At 39.0% G+C, this 20939-nt stretch overlaps 3 protein-coding genes across 11 annotated transcripts in view; all 3 read left to right on the top strand.

Moving 5' to 3' along the window:
* Nucleotides 1-6975, top strand: part of frmd3 (FERM domain containing 3) — a 59833-nt gene extending 52858 nt beyond the window's left edge. For all 7 annotated transcript variants that reach the window (XM_085179005.1, XM_085179006.1, XM_085179003.1 and 4 more), the window contains 2 exons: nucleotides 1206-1440; nucleotides 1882-6975. In XM_085179005.1, coding sequence (XP_085035131.1) covers nucleotides 1206-1440; nucleotides 1882-2362 — 716 coding nt within the window. In that variant the 3' untranslated portion in view covers nucleotides 2363-6975. The remainder of the gene's footprint in view (nucleotides 1-1205; nucleotides 1441-1881) is intronic.
* Nucleotides 6976-7745: 770 nt separating this feature from the next.
* LOC146506680 (uncharacterized) lies at nucleotides 7746-13370 on the top strand. Of its 2 annotated transcripts, XM_085179012.1 has the most exons (4): nucleotides 7746-9080; nucleotides 9459-12439; nucleotides 12647-12744; nucleotides 13020-13370. In XM_085179012.1, exon 2 carries the CDS (start codon nucleotides 9509-9511, stop codon nucleotides 11135-11137), a length of 1629 nt encoding a protein of 542 aa, XP_085035138.1. In that variant the 5' UTR covers nucleotides 7746-9080; nucleotides 9459-9508; the 3' UTR covers nucleotides 11138-12439; nucleotides 12647-12744; nucleotides 13020-13370. The 2 variants fall into 2 exon arrangements, with proteins under 2 accessions (XP_085035138.1, XP_085035137.1); XM_085179011.1 differs by having other exon boundaries at nucleotides 7746-12439.
* Nucleotides 13371-13903: 533 nt separating this feature from the next.
* On the top strand, nucleotides 13904-20275 carry LOC146506679 (F-box/LRR-repeat protein 4-like). 2 transcript variants are annotated; one of them, XM_085179025.1, is made up of 8 exons: nucleotides 13904-14347; nucleotides 15033-15110; nucleotides 15881-15947; nucleotides 16101-16220; nucleotides 16325-16452; nucleotides 16742-16858; nucleotides 17055-17162; nucleotides 19549-20275. In XM_085179025.1, exons 1-8 carry the CDS (start codon nucleotides 14178-14180, stop codon nucleotides 19643-19645), a joined length of 885 nt encoding a protein of 294 aa, XP_085035151.1. In that variant the 5' UTR covers nucleotides 13904-14177; the 3' UTR covers nucleotides 19646-20275. The 2 variants fall into 2 exon arrangements, with proteins under 2 accessions (XP_085035151.1, XP_085035150.1); XM_085179024.1 differs by lacking the exon at nucleotides 19549-20275 and having other exon boundaries at nucleotides 16742-17755.
* Nucleotides 20276-20939: the final 664 nt, after the last annotated feature.

Here is a 20939-nt window from a genome sequence, read left to right as displayed (position 1 = left end):
TAGGGAAACCATTATGTCAGTGAAGGTACTCACTAAGATAGCTGAATGGGCTTGTGTGTGTGTGTGCGCTCGCGTGTGTGTAACCTTGTTTACATATCTTTGTGGAGACCAAAAATGTGAGGTTTACTATGCTTGTGGGGACCAACAGTAGAGTCTTGACCTTACACAAGAGTACCACAAGACAGCAAGAATGATTATGGATTACAGGTGTAGACTGACTCATATGTCACTGAACATTTACCTCCCAGCTCATACTTAATCCACAGCAGGAAGACAGCTAGGCTTATTTTTAACACTCACTTACACACGCGCGCGCGCGCACACACACACACACACACTTCATATATTTCCATTCATCAACAAATGTGTGTGTATTTAGGCATTAATCTCTCGCACCTCATCAATCTCAAAAAGTAATGTGTAACTGCACACCACAGTATTATTTTGCTAGCTGAAATTTGTACACACCAACAGAATCATGAGGTCTTCATCGCTGCTTCAACTGTTGCTCACACTCACAGAGGTGTTGTCAGCTGCTCATATCACTGCTCCAAACGCAGTGACTTATATCTATGGTATGCACTTGCAACATAGCATTATTATGGTTTCACCAAATTGTGTGCTGATGCCACAGTTGGGTATTTATTTATTACTCGGTTGCTGTTTTTCCAAGTCCGAAGCTTTATCCTTACATGAGCGAATAACGCCATCTTGTGGTCAATGTTGTCAACAGCAACACACACAAAAAAGGCAAAGCTTAGAGGTCTCTATTCCCAGCTGCATACAAAGTAATATTGATTTTTGCAGGCCGATTACATCCTGCACAGTTTGCTAATACTAAGAAAAAGTCAAGCAAGTGGTGATAAAGGCAGAGCTCTCAATATATGTTTAGACTAAAACTATTATATTCTTTATTCAAATAATCTGCTTTTAAAACATCCAGCTTTGCAAAGTGTGAAATTGTTCATATTTACATTAAAGAGAGATCACATTGGAGAGCAAAATAATCTTCTGTCTTTTAGTTACAAACTCTAAATGTGCTTTTTGTAGCTCTGCTGTGAACTGTGCAAGACACAACGCTGAAAATGCACTTTTTAAAAAAGTATCGAAGTCTGCTCATCATCTGTTCTGTAAATAAAAGGTGAAATAATTATGACTGTTTATTAAAAACAAAGATATTCTGACTTCTGTTTACCCCTCACCAGGTGTTGCTGCTGTGAAGGACTCGGTCCCCCTGTCTCCCCTCAAATCTTCAGCTGGGTCTGCAGATGCAGAGCAGCAAAGTACTGAAGCAGGAAACTCTGCTTCGGGCAATGACTTGCAGCCTCGTGTTTCCATGGAAACCTCAAGTCTCCGACCTCAGACGCCCAAAGCTGAACATGAATTGGAGGAAGACGATGAGGCCAGCGGCACACTGACCATTTCTGAGCTTACTTACAGGTCAATAAATCTTTATAATAAACTGTCAAAAGCAGCTTTTTTTTATTATTATAAAAGCCTCATCAGCTGCTTTCGGCTGAATGATTATTTTCTGGCTCATGTGTTCGGTGTAAACAGTAAAGATTGTTGTGTTTTTGATGGATGCAGTTGCCTGTTTTTGGAAAGAAAACTCCAACTTCAACCCATTTTCTCTAGCAAAGCACAAATGTTAGAGTTTTTAACATTTTAGGAGCAAAAGGTTTCTCTCAGGCATAAGTGAGATTCAGGACATTCAGCAGACACTGAATCTGAACATTAGTAACATTCATTGGGTGAACAGGTGAACATTCATTAGGTCCTGGTGCAACTCTTCTCACATGGTTACCTGATAAAACTTAAATTGTCATTTTTGTGGTGCACATGTTTATAGGCTCAGGTTTGCTTATTCTCTCTCTTCTCCAGTCCCTGTGCCAGCATGCTTCCCACCCCAGTGGACGACAGCCAGGGAGGAGTCGACTTGCTCTTCTCCTCTCCAGTTCAAAGCCCCGCCAGGTTGCTTAGGGAGCTCCATGCTGATCCTGACATCCAGGCCCAGCTGGAGGCCGAGAGGGAGCGAGACAGGGCCTATGAGCGCACCCGCCTGGCTGCGAGAAGTCGAATGAGCAGAGTCCTGACCAGCAGTCTGCGTCTGCTGTCATCCAATGACAGAGTCAATGCTTGCGTGTTGAGCGTGGCCCGCTTTGTCGCTGTGGTAATGGGGGTCCTGCTCGTCACCGTGCCCACACTGCTGCTGCTGCTGGAGTCAGATATTGACGTGTCCTTCCTCCATGAGATCCGGCAGACACCGGAGTTTGAGCAGTTTCACTACGAGTATTACTGCCCGCTCCGACGCTGGATCCTGTGTAAGATCAGCATGGCCATGGAGAACCTGTGGTCAGACTGAGAAGGGAAAAGACATTCAGAAAAAGAGCAGAGAGAAGAGGCACTGTGAGGAAAACAAATACGTCCAAGTGTATGTCTTAACATGTGATTTAATCTTATATTTAATCTAGTATTCAGCAAAAACACCAGTCTGCCAAAGAGATGAAATGAGACTGTAGTTTATGCAACACTACATTGGCTCACAAAATTCTTGTTGGATGTTTCATTCAAAAAATCAATTACATTTCTGTCAGGATCCCTAAAATGAGGCAAAAACACTGGGACAAGAGCATTTGTTTCACCTCTTTGGCTGCGTAATTTGCTGCTTGGAAGATAGAAATACGATTTTAATAGTAGCATTTAGTCACTTGTTAAGATAAACACTTCAGATAGTGATGAAGTGAAAAGATAGAGGACAGTAGATGCTCAAGGAGGAACTTGTGGATAGGGATGTAATGGACATAGAAAAAGTCACAAAAAGAAGAAATTTGAATGGCTGTTCACTCCTGATGCTGATAAGTTGATGAGGAGACTCTCCACGAACCTTTCTGATTGGTTCCTGTCCTTGGAGCACCTGATTGGTAACAGAGCCTGTCAGTCATGACGGAGTGGGTGGACGCAGAAAGCTATGATTGATTAGTCACTGAACAACAACATCCACAGTCAGAGGTACATTATATAAATATATACATATATATTTAAAAAAACAAGAGATATTGATAATAATGCCAATTAAAAAAACTTGTTTTTAACATTTTGTACATTTTTATGTGATCAGATCTTTCAGGAATTTTTCAGTCAGAGGATCTACTTTGAGCTTATTTTCAAATTAATAGTTTACAAAAGATTACAAAAAAAGCGAATTTGCTGAGATTTATCAGGGTGTGAGTGTTGAGAAACTATTTTTTAGGACTACCAACAACAGTTGTTGGCTTGGTAGCACCCTGGCTTTTTCCTACAGAGGCTATAGCACAAATCTTTTACACAGATCACTGATTACAACTGTTTCAGATTACGTGATGTCATTTTGGAAAGATGAGGAAGGCCGGAGAAAAACTCTCAGCTTGTTTTCTTTGATAAAATGTGTTTCGATGAAAGTGTAAATGTCATCTGAACTAAATGTTAGCTCATTAGTTTACGGTCGCTCATGCATCTTCAAACAGTGTGGACAGAGTCTGCGGTAAACGTATGAAAAAAGGAAGAAAAGGTTACATGGAAGTTTATGAGGGAAAATGATCGTGGAATTGAGGTTCATTTTTGATTAGTCAGCAATGTGCTACTTCACAGGGAGCTGTGCATAAGTTTCAGGAGAAACTAACAATGGGTCGGTGTGGCTGACTCAAAAGAGTGTGCTCCAACGACACTGTGGGACAAGTGATGCGTTTAATGGCCTGAAACCGCTCATGAAGGTAATGTATTGGCGCGGTTGCAGTTGCAATTATTAATCTTGCAGAATAAGATCAGCAGTTTGGTCACAGACACAGTCACTGGAGTACATTTCTAAAAGGTTCTGTGGTTGCATCATGTTGAGTATTTATCTTTGGACGTGACCAAAGACAGAGGTATCATGTTGCAGTGTAGACACAGTGAATCATGGGATTCTGGTTTGAGGAGATTTAAGGTTCTGTTCATGGATATATACTTCTGATTTGGCTTAAGTATTTACCCCGACCAGTCACCAAATAAACTAAAACCTCTTTCCTAGCACTGTATAGGCCCCACAGGTACTGGCAAAATCCTCTGAGAGTGAGCATTAGCGATCCTCTGTTTCCTGGGAATGCTTGATCAGATTGGGACCTAAGGATATTGGATGACAGGTCAGCACTGCTTTATTTGCTTTACTTGATAGATATCAAAGTATATTAACACGAAGGCCTACAGTTTCATAGCGAAACAGCCCCTATTCACTTCAGGTATGAGTGTTTGCATAGACTCATCATCAATGTCATAATAATCTGTGGATTTTAATGATTTCTTTGAGCAGTTTTTTTCAGGGTGGAATGATTTTACAACATACATCTTTAATGACTATAAAAACACAAACTTTGTGCATAAGTTTCAATTTATTTTTGGATTTTCTCTAATTCACGAAGTCAAAAGTATGCAGGCTTAAATATATAGATGTACTCTGACTAATATTTTGTTGAAAATCTCTTGTTGCACCTTGACCTCATGCTTTTGGTAGCCATCAACATGTCTGTTGTAATTCTAGCTGGACATTTGACCATTCTTGGCAGAACTGGTAGTTTATTTATTATTTATTCAAGCGACACCCTGTGTCCACCCTGTGTGGATTAGACAAAATCCAAAATACATTCAAAATAGTGCAGCCGGTCTTTAAAGGTGTATGCTGTACATTGATTCCTTGCCGGGAAAAGGACAGTTCGAGGAAATCATTAAAAGCCCAAAGTTGCCATGACTTTCATGACGAGTGCATGTAAACATCTGACCACAACTGTAACTTGTTGTTGATTGGTGTGTAAATTTAGGATCGACTCAAGTCATTGGAAGTGACATCCTGCTATGTGTATACATAGGAAAACTGATCTGGACCAGAGAGTGTAGGATTTTGGAAATTATTCACATTTGTCTACCATGAAAGTATAAAAGGTGAGGTCAAATATAAAGCAAGTCAAGGTTTCTGTGTGTGTGCTGTCTGTATAGATCATCTCAAAACTGTCAGTAAGTAAAAGTTTACTTTTTGGACCTTACAGCCATCAACTTGTTGGTTGAACTTGTGACGATGGCTGTCTGTTACAACGTAGTGACTCTGAATGATGCTAAATGGCTTCAGATCAAATGAAAACAAATGTAGTTGTGTCCGAAATGTAGTTTGATTTGGATCAACTTCTCAGGAAAGGGCATTTATGCAGTTTGTGTTAAAAAATTAAAAAGTCATTAATAAAAAAAACATGCATATACACACCATGTAATTTATCCATAACCTTTATCTCATATGTCTTGCTATTTAGAATAGCCAAGCACTGTAGGTGAAGTTAGACATTAATATGTTGGCTGACTGTCTGTGTTGTTGTAGCATAATTTCACATAACTAATGTATGCATCCATGTCAGTTTCATTAAAATACTACACAAAACTCCTTCTCTGAGAGCCTGCACGTGCAGTTTGGCCTTCATAGATAAACTTCAATGCTCTTTACACTACTATCACAACTGGGAATGGCAACAGAGTATAATTTCTAGCCAGTCTCGAGGGTCTATTACAAAATCATCACTTAAAGTTGATTTTTCCACTCCTCGTACTCTTTGTAAGTGAGCTGCTACAGAGGCTTCTGCAGTGCACAGCCCTCACATTCTCTTCTATCTATTCTGCCTCGTGTTATCAGCTGTGTTGTCGTGTAACTGTGGACTTTATGCATTAACAAGCTTTATGCATATATAGCAGATATGCAGTAACAACAGGAACAAGTTTATTTGAGGACAAAGCATTTATTTTCCTACTACAGCACATGCACTGAGTTTCAAAGGCGAAACTGAGCAAAGGGCCAAATGACTCTGATGACGATGTTTGCATCTAACGCTGCAGATTCTGAGATTTTTTTTTTTTTTTTAAACGGTTTCACTCGAGTGAACAAAGCTGATCTGTATGCACTGCTAAATGATCACATCATCTCTGTCTTCATAGCGTGTATGCACAGGCATCAAAGTGCTCAAGAGATTCACCACAGATTAAAAGACTCTTCACGGCTCTAAAGATGCAGGACTTGGTTCTTTATTTCTGTGCTCCACCTTCCTGCAGTTAAACCAGGGAATCTATCTTTTTTGGTTCCTTTTGCTGACCTCTCAGTGCAGGTTGCATGCCCTTCATCTGTAAATACTGTGTTTATAGCTGTGGCAAAAGAAAAAAACAGTCTGGTTAAAGATTTCCTTTCTTTCTTTCCTCTGTGTGTCTTGTCTGTGTAAAGCAATCCACTGTAGATTACAGTCTTGGCTGTCTCAACCATCATAGATAAATGCATGTTCTCTGTGTTTTTACCAAGAGGAGAAACTGATGATCTTTTTGAAACCAAAAACCACTTTGCGGTGATCTTTGGACTTAATTTTAGTCACTCACTTCTCAACATAGACTACAGGTGGTTGCTAACTGTGTTAACTTAAGTAATATTCTCATCAGATGAAGAGCAGCTCCTCTAGTTAGCTACATTGTGCTTTTGCTGTGTGCTTGTACGTCATTAAAGCCAGACCTCATTGCTAACAGAGCATGCTAGCATATTAGCCACTGATGCCATTAGCAAGGCTAGATTTCATTCACTTTCACTTCACAGAAATGAATTTAATCTCACTAATTGTAAAGTATTAATTCCAACTTGCTCAGATCTTTAGTTTGTAACTAGAAAATTAGAATCAACCACTGACTCATTGCAAACAACAGAAAGGCCTTTGGGGTCTGTTTGATACTGTAGCACTATGTTAGTCTGTAGCTCATTTATACATTAACACCCTTTAAGAAAAGGAGAATTGAACCACTTTGAGATTCAGCTCTTTTTTTTTTAGCTACAGAACTTGGGTTTCTGCTATTGACAAACAGCATACAGGATGGACTGGGAGAACAACTTTTGTTGCCTAATTATAAAGAAAACTGTGATAAATAAAAAAATAGTAAAGTAAAAAAAAATCACATACAATTTGATGTCACATCTAAGTGCAAATTCAGAAGATATCGGCATGAGTCAAGTATTTACAAACCTTAAATTTAACTGCCTGTCTACATATCTGGAAAGTTAACAGCAAAAACGCTTAACTAACACTTGGAAATCAGATTGTTTAAAACTACTATACACAACCGAATACACTAATACATGTTTTAATTCATTTATTTAAGATTTTAAATATTTGAACTCAGGTCTACTATATGCAAAACTACTGGACATCACATGGTAGAGCAAAATAAACTGTATATTATTTCAGTGTTGTGTGGGCATGTACAGTAGTAGCAGAATCTCTTGCACGGTCCCTGTATTGTTTTGATTGTTATTGTTAAATCTGATTGTTTTGTTATTTTATCAGTTAGTCAAATCATTTTGTTGTTTCTTTTTTGTCATTTTGTCACTTTTAATAATAAACTCTGGGAGATTTGATTTAGGAAGAGTCAGAAAAAAAGGGGAAAACCATCCCTCGAGTAACGACCCCCCCCCCCCCCCTTTACTGGGACAACCAAGCCTTATGAACTTTGTGAAGTGAACATTTTGAATGTTTGTATGTTATAACAGAAAACATGGTTTGTTTTATATGTTAATACTGCCACAATAAAGCTCCCTGATGAATATACATTGAAATGTTGTTATTACTGTGCGAGTTATTCCTGCTAATATCCTAATAAATCATGTTCCCATTTTGTCAGAGATTTGCCTCCCTCCTGTGGTAAAAAGGAGTTGCTGCAGCTTGTGTTGAGATCTCTATGGTGATATTTGTGTGAGCAACACAAGACTTCCATGGGTGTGTTCAGAGCTTTACTGCAGCCTGAGCTTCATGTGTTTTAGATGCTACTTATGTTTTCTTTGGCTGGAACTATCAAAATACAAGCTGGGAAAGAGTTCTGGGTAAGAGTGATATTCTCTTAAACTGGTTCAAATTAAAGCTGTTGTTTTTGTGGCATAAATAGCCAAACCATGTAATTCTTAGAGTGGATGTTGGAGAGCAACACTTGTTTCTTGTTTTTTCTATCTTCATCTAAAGTTTTCCAGGCTTTTTGAGTTTTTTTGATTTGGTTTTGGGTTTTTTGACATTGGCCGCTTTTTCAGTGAACCAAGGTTGTGTGATAATGTAGTCTGATAGTATAATTTGCACCAACAAGGTATTTCCCAACAAGCTATTAGCCGAAAATCTGGCATATTTTTGATCGATGGTGTCTCTGCCCAAAAAAAAAACAACAAAAAAACCCCCAGGAAACTGGACAAGCAGAGGACAAAAGAAGAAACTGCAGGCTTAAAAAACTAACTGCAGTAAATGAACAGTATCAGAAAGTTGTGTCTGTAAGAAATAGGAAAAAGCAAAAGATCTGAGAGATGTATTTTTTTCCTTAGTTGATCCAGCTGCTGTTCACCAAAGCCTGATTGGAAACAGTCTCAGTGAAAGGTTGGATGATGTGAAGACTCCAGCGACACTTGAAGTATTAGGGAACAACTTTATTAGGTGACCAATGCGCTTCGGCTTGTGGCCTTCATCAGGGTCATTGCAAAATATCAAACAGTTTGTGTTTAAATAAAAAAGAGGAAACAGAAAAACTCCAAGTGGACCAATCACACATTCACAAACAAGTGGAGGGTTGGTTATCAAGAAGCCATTTGTAAAAAGAGTAAACGGACAAAAGGCTGAGGTACGCCAAATGACACTAGAACTGGACTGAAAATCAGTGGAACAGGTCTTATGGAGAAACAAATCTAAATTTGGGGTAGCGCAATGCTGTAGTTAGCACTTTCACCTCAGAGCAAGAATATCCTGGGTTTGAATCCTCCAGCCTTTCTTTGTGAAGTCTGCGTATCGTCTCCAGGTGCTCCGGCCTGCCCCTGGCTGTTAGATTAAATGATTCCACACTGACCACAGGTATAAATGTGGATTTTATCTTTCTCTTGATAGATTGGAAACCTGTCCAGGGTGTATCCTTCCTCTGCCCCATGAAAGCTGGCATAGGTAGAAGGAAATGGATGGAATCCAGATTTGACATTCATGGTTGAAACTGTTGTCAGTATGTATGACGGAGGTCAGAAAAGATGCACAACAGTGAGTATCTACAGCCATCAGTAAAACATGGTGGAGGCTACTTAATGGTTTGGGAGTGCATTTCAAGCAGTTGTATTAACAATGTCTTCTTAACCGATGAAACTATGAATGCAGAAAGTGCCATCAGATTTTGATATACTTTGTAAAACTTTCTGAAAAGCATTTGATTGGAAACAACTTCATTCTTCAACTTGACCCCCATTGAACATTATCTCCCATAGTCCTAGCAAAATATAAAGAAATGAGGGGTGACTTTTTCAGCGTATTGTATGTCGATGTGTTCAATTTGTTTTGCATAGTGCGTGCATTAAACATTTGTTTTGCTTCTAATAAACAGGACTGTTCTGCCATTAATCTAAATAATTTGATCGTTTACAGAGAACATATTAAGGTGTATATAGGAAGGCCAAATACTAAAGCATGCAATAATGGATGAAACTGGAGAAGAGACGTCTTTTCAAATGCCAGATCTAACTACTGCAACAAAAGGTGCTGTGTCTGAACTCCTGGAGGATGTTGGGAATTGTAGGCAGAGTATCAACCAGGAGCTGAGCCTTCATCTTCTCAGTGACTCTCTCTTCAGCGAGCAGCAGAAGCTCAGGCATGTGTTGGACTGGGCTAACAGATATCTCTGCAGTGGTTCAGTGATTTGCCATGAACTCTGCAGAGCTGACAGTTTGATAAACGATATGAAAAACAAAGGAACCAAGAAAATCTCACCCAAACATTCATCTGGACCTAAATATCATCATCCAGTTTCCTTTGATGCCGGTGCTCATGAGGTATATGGGGGAGGATCAAGTATGAAAACAACTTGTCAATCCAGATCTTTAAATGATCTAACCAGCTCCTGTAGCTATAAGTTTTCATATGACCTCCACAGTCCTGTCTCGTTTTCCCCAGGAACGGAGGAGGAAAATTGGCCTGATACTGAAACTGAAAATATAAAAAGTAAAGAGCAACAACATGCCACCAATAAACACATTTCTTGCCAAGAATACCGCAGAACAAACAGATTTCACATGTCTAATCAAAGGGACCACACATTCACATCTGATGCTGCAACACACTTGATCAAAGAGTCCACATCATCTGGGAGGAATGCCATTTGTAAAAAGAGCACAGCGCACAGTGAAGTGAATATCTTAAAACCGCTACATGAAAGCAACGATTTCAGTGGCATGACTTCTAAAAGAGCTGGAGCTAAAAGAGAGGTGTCAGAAAGTCAAAAGGTACGGAGAAAAGAGGACAAGTGGATGGAAGAAAATGAGAAGGAGAAAATACAAGATGACAGGATTGAGGGAAATTATAGAAAAGAACAGGAATCCAGCTCAGATCACACACATAGTCAAATAAGCCTCGCTGAGCCAGAGATGATACCTGAGCAGACGGCAAAAACAGCCAATTCCCATTTTATCCATCCCTTGAAATTGTCATTAAATTTGAGTGTGTATGAGCAGTACCAGCTATGTGTGGCTCAGCTAAATCACCTCAGAATAAGCCAGCATTTCAAGCCTGAGTCACCTGTGAAAGAGGGGACGACATCTGGAGAAATGGGCGATTATGTTAAAGCTCCAGCTTGTCCGGGGTCTTGCTTTGAACTGAACTCTTACATCACAAATCCTGAGATTAAAAAACAGGTTAACAACACAGGAAGCAAAAGAGCCACCGCAGCAGAAAGTGCAGAGAAGAGAAGCTCACATGGCACCAAGAAAACTCCTAGCAAATATAGAAATGCTAAATCTTGCAGCAATTTGACTGTGAAGCAAACACCTGCAGATACTACAGCTTTTATGAAGGAAGCTGCAGAAGAGAGAGCCTCGAATGATGAGAACAAGCCAGGTGATGTGTACTGTGTGGAGAAGGATGCTGCTCCCGTTTCTAACCCAGGTATGGAAATATATGTTATATATGTTGTATGCAATCAGTCGACGTGTGTTGATGGTCCTGGGGTGGACCCTGAGTTTAGAGTTTATGGACCTTGTATTTTGGCCTTTAGTTTGTTTATTATTTTCCTTTTAATCTTCTTTTATTTTCTCAGTATTTTGAGTCTTTAGTTCTTTGTTCCAGTTACAGCTTGAATTTTAATGAATCATTTCTTTAGTGTTTTCCTCTGTTTTCCATCTGTCTTTCCTGCATGTCAAGCTTACTACATAGTTTTCTTGTTTTATTTATCCTTACTAATTTAGTGTTTTACTTTTGTAGTTAATTTCCATTCATATGTAGTCCTCTTGTCATGATGTTTGAGCCTTGTTACTCAGTTCCTATAACCTTTTAAAAGACAAGATATAGTTGGAAAATTTGGATTTTCCAGTGAATCCACATCAAAATTACAGAATTTAAAAAGAATATTAAAAGATTGTATTAGTTCAATATTTCAAGCTATAGTCAATTAGATTATATGTAAAAGAACTAGATTATTACACAACAATTTAAAACAGTAAAATATGGGTTTAACGGGATAACAATAAATGATGATTGAAAACTCTAATAAACAACAGTCCAGTTAGCCCAGTGGTGTGGTGGCAAGAAGGTCCGGGGTTTTAATCCACCAGCCAACTGGAGCATTTCTGTGTGGAGTCTCTCCTGGCATGTTCTCTCCTTGTTCTCTGCCTTTCGCCCACAGCCCAAATATGTGCAGGTTAGGCTAATTACTGACTCTAAACTGGCCCTAGATGTGAACGTGAGTGTGAATGACTGTCTCTGGCAACCTGTCCACAGTGTACCCCATCATCCCTCACCTTATGTCAGCTGGAAAGGGCTCCAGTCAAACCAAGACCATCCAAATCCATCCATCTGTAGAAGAAGACAGATGGATTGGTGTTTCTTTAAAATGCTATAGTTTTAATTTATTCAAAAGATTAAAAATGTGGCATTGTTAATTATTACTATCAAGGTGTCAAGATGCTTTCACTTTGTCATAAAATGAACCCTTAGGTTATGAGATAAACAGGACAGAAAAAAAGATGATCAAGTTTTACATTTGGACATTAACGTTTGGCTTTTCATTTCTTTTTTGTTTCTTATCAAAAACTAAATTTCCTCACTTCTATCCTTGGAAGAAAAAATCAGCCTGTCATGGAGTCATTTATAACTCACAAGTGCTCTACAGCAAGGTGCCAAGGGGTTTTATAAATAAATACTGTAATTCAAGGAATGCTGAGAGGAAAAGGTTTAAGCAGCTTGCTAATATGTCTTTCCCTCCTCTTGTGTCTGTGGTCAGGTTTGCTTCAAAACAGGATTAGACATCATCCAGACAGTACAGATCATCAGAGGACTCTCAAAGATCCAAAAAAGAGAGCTGGAGATAGAGCTCGCTGGATCCTCACTGATAATTCACTGGGAGAAAGATTTCCAAGGTTAGCTTATATAGTGTGTGGAGAGTTGTTCATAACCTTCGAACAAGTTTATACTAGAAAAACTTGCCCAGACGTCTACGCTCTCCTGATGTACGCTTTTCTCTTCTTATCTAAGGGTATATGAACAAAATTTAAATTTTAATAGCCAAATAATTTTGTCTAGTGTGTGATGATGACAAGTTGAACTTCACCCTTTGTCTCCTGCAGACATCAACAAGCAATCAAGTACACAAAGAAACTGAATTCGATCCCACAACTTGTACAGACACACACTCTTCATCATGATGACTCTGGACTTACATCATGTGAGTGTAAGCTTGACATCAAAATTACAGACAAAACTGCAAAAAGATGATAAAGTGCTATAAAAAACAGAAGATCAAAGGAAAGCTCAGTCACCAACATCTCACATGACAAATTTGCTCCAACTGTTGAAACTTATGTATAATTCATTTCACTCTTTATCAGACATTCTGGTTAACAAGCCAATAAAATGTGTACTTTTTAACCAAGTAAATGCTCCGAATCAGCGCTGTTTTTACATCAGAATATAATGTGTAACTTTCGTTCACACTTACAGACTCTGCCACGGATGTCAGTATGGACAATACCTTTGAATACCAGGTAGGAAATCTTTACTACATGCACACATAGTTTTAACCTTTTTTTAAACAGTTTTTTAAACCCAAGTCTATCTGGTGTTTTAATGTAAAAATCTTAACACCGCTCGTAACATTTCACGGTGTCTTGTTGAAATAATCCCTCTACTTTCTGTTTTGTGGTGTCGTTACACCTGCTAGTCAGCAGGCGTCCCTGTAAGAGACCGCTGGTTGTGTTTGCCTGATGAGGTGTGGCTGTCCATCCTGTCTCTGCTGCCTCATAGGGATTTATCCAGAGTGGTGCAGGTCTGCCACCGCCTGCATGCACTGGCATCTGATCACTCACTGTGTGAGTGAACCTGTAGTTTTGTAAACACTTCAGCTAGATTTTAGTATCATTCTGCTAAAATTCAGATCAAACACAGGACAGATGTCAGAGGGATTTTCTAAACTTTTCCAAGTAGCAGCACATGGTACGTTCTCATGATGTAAGAGCTTCCAGCTGGTGTGTGCACTACTGCTCCCTGAACAAACATACACATGATTACACTGACCTGCACAGTGATGCATAGAAACTACAGTTCAGAGTTTTGAATGAACAAAAAAGCTGCTTACATTAAACAAAGGTTTATGTTTTACTCCTCCTTCAAGGGAAAAATCTAAGGCTTGAAAACTCGGCTTTAACTGACCAGTGGTTGCTGTGTGTGGGCAGACGTTGTCCTCGAAGTTTGTTTCTGTATAGCTGCAGTGGCCTCTCTGTCTGCTCCAGTGGGCTGCAGATGTTTTTCTCACTGTGTAGGAATTCGCTTAAGGTAAAAAATAAAATAAAAATCCAATTACAAGAAAAATAATACAAAAATATGATTCAAAAGGGTAAATAACTAAATGATAATCATGCAGGATTGGAAGTTCTGCTGAAAGGCTGTGCACATAACTTAGAGTTGTGTCTGACTGTTATGTAAAAAAATCACATTCATTATCTATTTTTTGTGCTGACACTTTTTTATTAAACCCAAACTCTGAATGCATCTTGCATCACTGGTCACAAGTCTCATAGATGTAAAGTGTGTAAAATGTGATATTTTGCTGCTTGCGTCAGTATTTTGTGACAGCAGTGCCAATATCGTGAATATAAAGTCATGCGATCGTTTCAGGAACTCAGGGTCACAAGTTGTACTGGTCCTGGTCTCCATGGTGATCAGATGTTGTCAGTGATTAGTCAGTGCTGTGATCACGTGACTAGTGTGGATGTAAGCTGGAGTGGAGCAACAGACACAGGAGTGAAGGCTCTGACGGATTACAGAAAAGGGTCAGTAAACACACACATGTTTGTTTTCACGGCTTACTGAGTAACCATGACCTAATTATAACCATAACCTAAATACAACATTTTTAGCATGCCTTCAAATTCATGAAATCCGGCATTTAGTCCCCACATTGACTGTTGGTCCCCATGAATACAGTGAGAGGCCAATTTATGGTCCTCATGAAGACATTTAAACAAGTACACACACACAGGAGGATGTTACAGTGACCCTAACAACTCCCACTAACTGCCTTGACCTAACCTCTAAACCTCTAACAAAGTAAAAACCTTCACTCTAAAAAATGTCGTCATTTTAAATGATGAAGGGATGATTTTTGTCCTGATCACAGGTTGTGTATAATTGACTTCTTGTCATTTTTATCTTAGTGAAGTGACAAAAATGTTTTACATGTTGAATTGTTTACTGTGAGTAAGGAAGGCCATGTTGTATGGTGAAAATATTATATCTTCATATTTGTGGGTCTGTCCATCCATGCATCCATCCACAACCGGTAGATGTTCGCACTTCCATGAGTTTGGTTTTGTCTAAGTTTTATTAATGTTAAGTTTTTCCTTCCCACTGATGCCAAGTGTTTGTTGAAATCAGTCCATCCAGTTTCTTAACCTCTGTAATAATACCAGATAAAGAATCTGACATGGGCGGATAACTTTGTTTCTTCTTCTACAGCCTAAAATCTGTTGTCCTGAATGGCTGTCATGTCACTGATGCCCCTCTGAAAGAACTTGTCCTGAAACACAAAGACAGGTCAGAATCCTTCCCTATTAACACATTTACTGCTAATGGTGGTGTAACTCATGCTACACTGTAGGCTTAGGTGGGGGTTAGAAAGTGTCCCATAATGCACGTGCATGTTTGTCTCTGGATAAACTGTCTTTGTAAATATCGTGCATGAAGGGTTTTTTGGGGGGATGTCTTCAAGTGGTTGTCAGATGAGTTTTAGTTTAGTCAAGTTGAAATATGAATTACACTTCAGACATGAAAACATGAAATACAGTCTCTCTGTCAGACAGAGAATTTCAAGGTACTGTTAAATTTGCACTTCTTTTTCTTCTATTGAGATATTGCAGGGATTAAATGTCTTTGCACTGACAGAAAGGGGATTTTCATCGGTCCAGCCCACTTAAGATCACAGTCGGCTGTTGTGGCCACTGGCAAAAAAAGACGTTGAAACCTCTGACTTAACTGATTTATAACTGGAGGAGTTGTGAGAATTGCATCAAAGAGAAAAACTATAATGTTATTCTGATAACGGCTTGTAGTGGCTGACACCGCACATCCTCAAGTCTAAGCCTCGAAAGACGCTGCTCTTATGTTTCAGATAATCCTTAGTTAATCCTCGCAATCCTTATTTTAAGCTTAGTTTGAATTCCTGGACACCGAATGTTTTTATTATTTGAAATAAATACCGCTTCGTCTCGTGAAGAATGAGACGTGATTATCAGAAGGACATTAAATAACCACCACATCAAGCTTGTTATGTTGTTGTTTTTGGTGTTTACAACATTGTCTTTTAGCCTGCGCAGGTTGGAGGTGTTTGGCTGTCAGTTCCTTACTTCATCCTGGCTACAGACAGTATATGAGGTGCTAAATTTTGATATAACAGTTAAAAACACATACTATTAATATAAAATAAAAATAAAAAACTATGATGCTCTGCAGAGCTTCATTTACTAAACATGCTTTAGCATGTGAAAAAGTAACTCCTTGTACATTTCTTCGTGTCTTCATATCCAGATGTGCCCCGGCCTTCAGCATCTAAACATCGGACGAGTGCCAAAAATCACCGTAAACAGCCTCACTGGGTTGACAGCACGGCTCAAAAGCCTCATTTCACTGAATCTCACAGGGCTACAGGTGGATAGTTTTCTGTGACTCGATTTGAATCTACACATTGAATGTTTATGGAGTTGCAGCTCTGTCTTTAATAGTGCTCTAAATGTAGTCCCTGCCGCTAACAGGTCACTCATGCCATAGTTGATACTTTGCTCCAGAACTGCGTTGAACTTCAGAGTCTCTCCTTCAGTTCCTGTCCTGGAGTCACTGACCTGACACTGCATAGCATCAGCAAATATTCACCTTGTATCAGGTATCCACGCATATGCAAAGGGAAGCAAAGTGCACATAATTAATAAGAACCAAGCGTTGCCAGCGGTGTTCTTATCAATAAAAATCAGCCTTAAAGTCAATCACAACATTTCAGGACAGTGGGTTTGTTTGACCAGTTAAAAGCAAAAATAAATAAATAAATCCAGAGGAACTGTATAAAAAATATGTTTTACTTTAGAAAATAAAACGTTAAATTTATATTTTCATACTTGACATATTAACAATTAACATCTATGATATCCATGTGGGTTTTTGTTTGTGTGAGTTAGAGCTGTTGATGTGAGTGGCTGCAAAGCAGTAACAGATGCAGGTGTTCAGTCTTTGGCTCTGGGCTGCACAAGACTTCAGCAGCTGGATCTCAGCTCCACCAGCACCGGAAACAGAGGGTACAACGCACGTCACACCACATGTGATCAATGTGCTAGTGTCAGTGTTAGTGACGAACAAGTGAACCCTCAACTGAATGGATTCTGTCTGCTCAAACCAAAAACACCAACACAGCTAAAGCAGTGTTGGTGTTGCTGCTACATACATAATGTGTGTGTGTGTGTGTGTGTGTTGTGCATGCATGATGTGACCCAGGGTTTCTCTGCTAGCAAATTACTGCAACAGACATCTTCATACCATCAAACTCAGTTTCTGCCACATCACCGTAAAGAAAATACTGAAGCTTTGCCAACATTGCAAGAGGTAAAAACACACATTCAAAGATGTTTCTTTATTCTCTGCACAGAATGCAGAGTCACTGTGTACTGCCATTAATTCCACTGAGCAGAATGAACACAAGGACGTATCAATACAGTGTTTCAGAAAAGTGCAGTAGCTGCTCTTCACACGCTTTCAAACTCAATTTCTATTCATTTCTCTACAAATTTAAATGTCAAAGGTTTTCCACTGTTGCAGTTCTAAATGTAGCACACACGAACATGTAACCTGGACGTGTGTCCCTCTATCTATAAAGAGATGATCTATACTGCTCGCCCAAGTGCAATGTCTACAATATCCGAATCTAGGTTTGGGAAGGAGATTGGCAGTAGCAACTCTGTAAGAGCAATAAGACTTCCAACCCACATAACACGCACAACCACAGGTTTGTGAAACAAAGTTTGCTTTATATATATTTTCCTTGGATCAGTTCCCTTTGCTCATCCTCAATGTAGGGATACCTTTAAATGCAGTAACCATCTCAAATGCATAACAAAAATAATTGAACAATCAAAATAGATTTAAGACAAGAAACACAATATTTCAACACCCCAAGAAAAGGAAAAAAGAAAAGAAAATAGCATGTGAGTGTCCAGTTCCTTATGGTGTCAGTTTATTCAGTTACCCACTGCCCTGGGTTAAGAACTGAAAACGACCCGAATCTCAGGCGGGGAAAAAGTAGCAAAAGAAAATGATAAAGTATCTCTCAGGTGGGCTTCCCTTTGTTTTTTTCCCTACCGCCCTCCTGGTACGGCAGGCATCCACGTGTTGGCGTCCTGACACACAGAAGGCCTCCACAGCAGCAACAGTGTCTTAGACCCACGATACCAGCTCCTCACTTGGCACACATGGAACTGTACCTCAAAAAAAAAACCAGTCTGCACACAAATACGCAGAATGTTAGATGTCCACATTCCTTAAATGTCCTTGGTTCTTTTAAATATTAAAATAAATTTGCATCTTGTGACACATTAAAAGTAAATACACCGGTATTACTGTGCATCACCCGCAGTTACAGCTACAGCACAGCTATTGCACGTGAACTGCGCATAACCACTTAGCTGGCCGCGGCTGAACTAGCAGGCCCAAAAAAGAAAAAAACACTAGACACTCATAATAAACAAACTGTCACAACATCACAATACTATAAAAAACACATCTTAAACATCATTAAACACATTTACTACTATTCTGACTGGTTAGTTATTTATTTCAGTGCATTGAACTGCAATAGCGGTGCTAAGTGAGCTAGGCTAACTCACCAGAATAGTTCAAAAAGTTCGAAGAAACACTCCGACTCCTTCGAGGTAGGTACCCGTCTGTGGTTCACCGCTAACGACAGCTCTCTCACAAATGTTAATTGAACCTCTTTTTTTTCTCTCTTTCAACTGGAAAACCGTGCTCCGCGGCAGCATGGAGTTTTTCCTTGCCGTCTTTGTTCCCCTACACCACACCTTCACGCGCACCGAGCTGCAGATGATGCCTTCAGGGCATGCCCGGAAATTAAACTATCAAACAAGAACTACGATGCATTCAAAGAACCCTGTACTTCTGATTGCTGTAAATCTTACCAGGGTTACAAACACATTAGGTTCACCCCCATGACCTTTTACAGGATAAAATTATAATTAGCTCATATATAAATGATGTTTATCAATGATGGGCAGTGTGTGTAGAATAAGGCTGTAACACAATCAAATGTGTAAAAAAAAGTACTTTCTGGATGGACTGTAGTTTATCTAGTAGCATCTGGTGAAGCTGTGTCACATGAAAAGGAGAATTGGGATGTAGCAGGGAGACTGGGACAACTTAAATAGTGAACCTTTTATAAAATGTCCTGATAATATGTGCAGAAGGATATCAGCCGAGCCATCAAATATTGAGGACAGGCGCTGAGGTCAGCTGATGTCACAGGACTGTGGGCTCCATTTAATGGGTCTGCCTGAGTTGACACTATGCTCATTATATTGTATCTGTCTCCTAAATTCAATTGAACAATCTTTTAGAAGTTCATACGAGTGTAAACTCATATATGAGTGTAAACAAATTACATGCTGAGACATGATTATGCAGTGTGAAACTCAGGTCCGAAAGTTGCAAAAAAAAAGACTTACCTTCCATCTTATCATGAGCACACTGTAAATGACCATGAAAATAAAGCATGTGAGCACTGCAGTAATTAATACAATGATGATCTGTTTGGTGGAAATTATTAGAAATTATGAAAGTCAGCTGCTAGTGATCTAATAAGTGTTGACATGGCAGAATAAAGGAGCAATCTATACCCAAATCAAATGTCTTTCTGTAGTTACAAAATATGAAAAATGCATGCTGGCACCTATGATCTGGTTCCATGTTTGTCTCCTTTTAGGCTGAAGGTGCTTCATCTCTATGGCTGTGCACATCTACCCACTGAACACGAGATCAAAGAAGTGAACAGCACCGTTAATGTTTCCCCTTTGTCCTGACCCTGACAGTTATATCTCCATGAAATATTTATTGAACAAATCAAAGAGGGAAATGTTGATTTAGCATTATTAGTTTTATTTTTCTATGCTATTACATGAGCAACAGGCTAAATGAGGTCTACCATGGTCTGGGGGACTATTTTCAAGGATGACTAAAAAGCATTTAATATATGTGCTTGACTGCATGTGTTTAAAGATTGTTATCAGATGTGCAAAAATCTGAAGGGTGTATCGTCTAAGCATTAAATATTTTCTGTCATTATATAACTTTGCGGGAATTTTTTAAAAAGCTGCTTGTTTTTCTACTTTTAACTCAGGTTAATGTTGTTAGGAAAAACCCATCTCATCGTATTTGACAACTTAAAATAAAAAATAAAATAAAAAAAACTGCAGTTTTTTGTATGTGCCGCTGACTTTGTAGTGGCGTAGTGGGTTACTGCTACTTAGAGCAAAACTATGAGCTTATTTTTTTCATCTGAATCGAGTCAAATAAACTAAAAATAAACTAAAAACAGAAGCTAAGAATACTAAGATTTAATAAACTGTTTATAAAACAGGAATTGGGGCAATGGGTTTAATAATATGTCTGATTATATTTTACATTAAAATGTAAAGATTACAGTCTGGCTACAAAGGCACGATATTGTACATGGAATTGGCAAAAATAAAAGATGCAGGAGTACTTTTGAATTTCTATAATTTGCATTCCTGTGTAGCATTGCTGGTATCATCATAGCAGGACTAGCAGTGTGTTTTGCACTAGTCTGACTCCAGGTTTAAAGAGCCTTCCAATAAAAGCTCCAATGAGTACTAATAATTAAAGATAGGACACATAATTCATATGCTGTGAATGGCTAACTATGTTACAAAGTCAAACGAGGAACCACATCAGCAGTGGCACTTTAATGAGACAATACCGAGGGTTTACTTTTAACTTGTTTGAGGGCAAAACACAAAAAAGTGCTGTTTTTATGCAGTTGCTGGTTTTGCAGATTTTGACCACACTGTTAGGATTCTTGCTTGATGCTGTTTGGTTTAACAGCATTTGCAACACCACATTTTATGGTCCTAAAATAGTTTATTATCAGTATTGCATACCTATAAAAAAGAAAGAGAGACGGGAGGGGGAGGATATAAAAGAAACGTATCAGAAGGAGTGAGTCTATTCGTGGAGCTGCACTCCATCTCCTTCCAACAATGGGGTTTAACCTTACTACTGGCTATCAACTATCAAAAGGAAATCCAGCTCTAAATTTAATTTCACTTTACCTAACAGCTAAAGTCCTGTAGGTTC

The sequence above is a fragment of the Neolamprologus multifasciatus genome, chromosome 12 (assembly GCF_963576455.1).
Source record: "Neolamprologus multifasciatus chromosome 12, fNeoMul1.2, whole genome shotgun sequence".
Classification (NCBI taxonomy): domain Eukaryota; kingdom Metazoa; phylum Chordata; class Actinopteri; order Cichliformes; family Cichlidae; genus Neolamprologus; species Neolamprologus multifasciatus.
Note: the sequence above shows the minus strand (reverse complement) of the source record. Positions and strands in the feature narration are given on the sequence as shown.